The sequence below is a fragment of the Atta colombica genome, unplaced genomic scaffold (assembly GCF_001594045.1).
Source record: "Atta colombica isolate Treedump-2 unplaced genomic scaffold, Acol1.0 scaffold228, whole genome shotgun sequence".
NCBI lineage: Eukaryota > Metazoa > Arthropoda > Insecta > Hymenoptera > Formicidae > Atta > Atta colombica.
The window spans coordinates 1,742,214-1,745,824 of NW_017259325.1; the positions used below are offsets into that span (position 1 = coordinate 1,742,214).

The 3,611-nt window shown below is 35.9% G+C and overlaps 1 protein-coding gene across 2 annotated transcripts in view; it reads right to left on the minus strand.

The window, feature by feature from the left end:
* LOC108688340 (signal transducer and activator of transcription 5B) overlaps window positions 1-2,908 on the minus strand; it is a 9,683-nt gene extending 6,775 nt beyond the window's left edge. Inside the window, exons 1-3 of one of the 2 annotated variants that reach the window (XM_018194564.1) lie at window positions 2,742-2,908; window positions 2,429-2,643; window positions 564-711 (exon numbers count right to left, since the gene is read on the minus strand). In XM_018194564.1, the coding sequence (XP_018050053.1) occupies window positions 564-691 (128 nt within the window). In that variant the 5' untranslated portion in view covers window positions 692-711; window positions 2,429-2,643; window positions 2,742-2,908. Of the gene's footprint in view, window positions 1-563; window positions 712-2,428 lie in introns of both variants that reach the window. The other variant, XM_018194563.1, reaches the window with a different exon arrangement.
* Between the last annotated feature and the right edge of the window lie 703 nt (window positions 2,909-3,611).

The window sequence follows — 3,611 nt, forward strand, 5'->3', positions numbered from 1 at the left end:
GATTTTTTTTTTTAATGAAAATATTATCCTTACATTAAATACATAATGATTTTCGAGAAATTAGGAATTAAAAAATTTTGCGTACTTATAAGTTTTGCAAAAAATATTGATTTTTGCCGATATATTTGGAACAGCTAAAGGTACATATTACAAATATTATTTTAAAAAATTTAAAAAAAGAAGAAAAAATTATTAAAATTTAAACTCTCTCTGAATCAGTTCTTACAAACCAAAGAATCCATGCAAGTGTGACACTCACTTATTTGCGACTTTTCTTTGATGATAAATTCCTTGACTTTTCCTGAGTTTTCACGATTTTCTAGACTTGTAGCAACCCTGATAATATTGTTTAATTTATTCAAGAATAGATTTAAAACATATTTTCTGGAGATAGAAAAAAGAGAATGTATCAAAGAGTTTGAGATATACTAATAAATATATAATAAATTTAAGGCAGTTTTTACAGCAGTTTTTCAATGAGAATGTCTTATTTATACATTATATAAACGTATGTATAAATAAGAAATTCGGAAAATGAACTGTGCTTTATACATTATGCTTACCACATTTTCTCTTCGATCCATGATGACAAGAAATGTCTCACTTCAATCGGGAAGTGTTCTCCATAAATGTTGCGCACCTTTTGCAAAGAATCTTGCGACAGCTGCTGTGCTTTCAACCACAGCGCCATTTTGCGAGATTGTAATTTTTCTAATTTAAAGAAAATGTCTGTTACATTATATATTCAGATATTCCATCTCAATGGTCGATACTTAAGGGTGACTTTGACCAAAAATTTAAATCAATTTAACCGGCGATTTTAATTCAACTCGACAGAATCACTTACAACAGAAATTCCAATTGCACGATTCATCGTCATTAATCTAATCTTTCTTCTTATGTGCCAGACAAAAAGTTTTTCATTTTATTTCGTATTGATAAATTATTACGGATATTATTTGACAAATTAAACCAATCAATTAATAGTATTTTATTAATATGAAATCGCTAAGTTTTTATTTATAAAAAGAAGAGACTATTTAAACTGAGGGCAATAAAACAACTAGACACTTATTATTTAAACGATAAAACAGAAATTTTGCAGTAGGCAATTCTGCCGTTTCTATATCATTGATTAATTCTTTGTTCAGACAAAAAAGATTATTTACATTATAGACGACAAAATTTTAAGCTAAAAATTTTTACATAGATAATTTTTTTACATAGAAAATTTTTACATAGATAGATAATTCTGCAAAATTATTTTATATATTTCGCAGATCTGAAATTTTTTATATATTTGTTGATTGCTGATTAAGTTAATTGGAATTTGATCGAAATCATTCTTTGATGACCATTTCTACCTTTAATGTAGATTAACTTTAGGACTTTTAATCTCGGTTCAATTTACTCTTTATCTTTTTTTAATTCTTAAAATAAAATAAAAGATGAAGGGTTAATTAACCAAGACTAAACTAAAACACTAAAATTAAACTACATTGATAGAAACAGACATAAGAATGAGAAAAGAATAAAGAGTAAGTTAAATCGAGATTAAAGTTAATCTTGGTTTAACTTACTGTTTATCATTTCCTAATTCTTAAAATTAGAAAAAGCAGATAAAGAGTAAATTAGAGATTGAAATTAATCTCGAAGGTAATTTTACATGATGGAACCTGGGCTTAATATACAAAATAAAAAGTTTCAAAAACGATCGATAGCATCTCGTCGCTAAATCTCAACGAGTTGTACCGATAAAAGAATATCATTATAAATAGATCTCGCAAATGTTCCCTTCGCATTGCAGTCGCACGGAAAGTTTCAGAATCCCGGTATTCGAATAAATACGTGATACATTATATAATCCGTTATTATTCAGATCATCGAGGACTATGATCATTGCTAAATTCGATCAGAAGATACTGAAAATCCTTGTAATCACCCTGTATAATCGACTTCAAGGTATCTCGAAATACGTCTTTGTCCTCCGCGGCATCGTGATAATTATACGTCTAATTTAAAAAAAGAGGAAAAAAAAAGGGAGCGATTTCGCCGATTTATTTTTATCGTCTGTGACAATTTGTCGCGATCGAGCGAGCTCGTTCGCTGAGGAGAAGACGTCGCACGTTGGAACTTCGAAAGAATAAAGAACGCCGCGCGCGCGCGAGATTCGTACGGAAACGAAAGTTTGCTCCAAAGTAAAAAAAAAAAGTTGGCGATAAAGTCCTTGAAAAACATCTCGCGAAAAAAAGCTTTATCGTCGAGGAAAAGGAGAAAAAAAGTGTATCGCGCGATGTAACGCGCAAATAGATAAGAACGCAGAAGGAGGGTAGGAGAAAGAGGGACAGAAAAAGGAAGGGGGGAAGGAGCAGAGCGAATAGCGGGCAAAGAGCGAACGAAGACCGCTCCGAAATTCGATGAAACTCACTTGGTACTGGTCGGTTCTGCTACTCCCTCGTTTTTGAAAACAGATGTTTTTCGGCGAAGACGTTTATACGACGCAATAGACACGGCGTAATCGTCGCCGTCGCCGCCGTCGTCGTCGTCGTCGTCGTCGTCGTCGCCGTCGTCGCCGCCGCCGCCACCGCCGCCACCGCTGCTATCGCAGCTCGGCTTTCTTCGTTGTTGTTTCGCGCCGGCGACCTTGAACGTATCGCAGACGCGCGATGCGACAACTATAATCCGCACTGGCCGCGCAATAATCGCGGAAAGAAGTAATTATTGCGTGCAATCAGACTCACACCCACGTTGCCATCAATAACGCTCGTTCGGGACCTGCTTGCCTGTCCCTTCTCCCGAAAGTTACACCCCGAAGAAATCCTCCTACCGCCGCTTCCGCTCCAATCCGCTCCCTCGGCCGTCCTCTCGGCCGCGTACATCACAGGCCGTCGGGCACCGTCGGTCGACGCGGTTGACGACGGAATGAACCGATACGGGTGGAAATTCTTGGAATTTCCTACCGTAAACGGCGCCGTCGAATAACGGTGGGGGCGATCGTGGGAGTGGGATTGGTCACGTGACCGTCGCCGAACATGCGCACCATACAAGCGATCGCGCGTCCGCGCCGTGACGTCGCCGTCGCCGTCGGCTGTGTTCTCGTAATTTATCGATAAACCACATCCACACTGACCAACACCGATGACGACTACGATGAGTCTATTTTTCTTTCTCGATTACCGTTCTCCGCACGCTCAATCATTATTTCATCACTGAAATAAACAAGATAACTAGCGAATGCGCTGCAAATTGTATGGATGAACAAATTAGAAAGAGATCACCGTTTTATATTGATAAATCACGATTTATTCACGCGGTATGTTTATGCAAATCCGTCCCCGGTTTGGCCTTTAGATTTCGAAGAAAGTATAGAAAGTGTAAAAAGAATGCAAATGAGAATTTGAGAATTACATTATAGAATACAAGAGGAAGTAACTTTTAATAATAATAATAATATTTGTACTATGTAAAAAGTTTAATTTATTGAAATATTAACGATTTTAAACTTTTACAATTGTAGATAAGATTATGTACGTATATATAACGCTCAAATGTAAATTTATATATATCTTTCTTTAAAAATGTTTGTTACTTGTATCACAAAAATTATATAT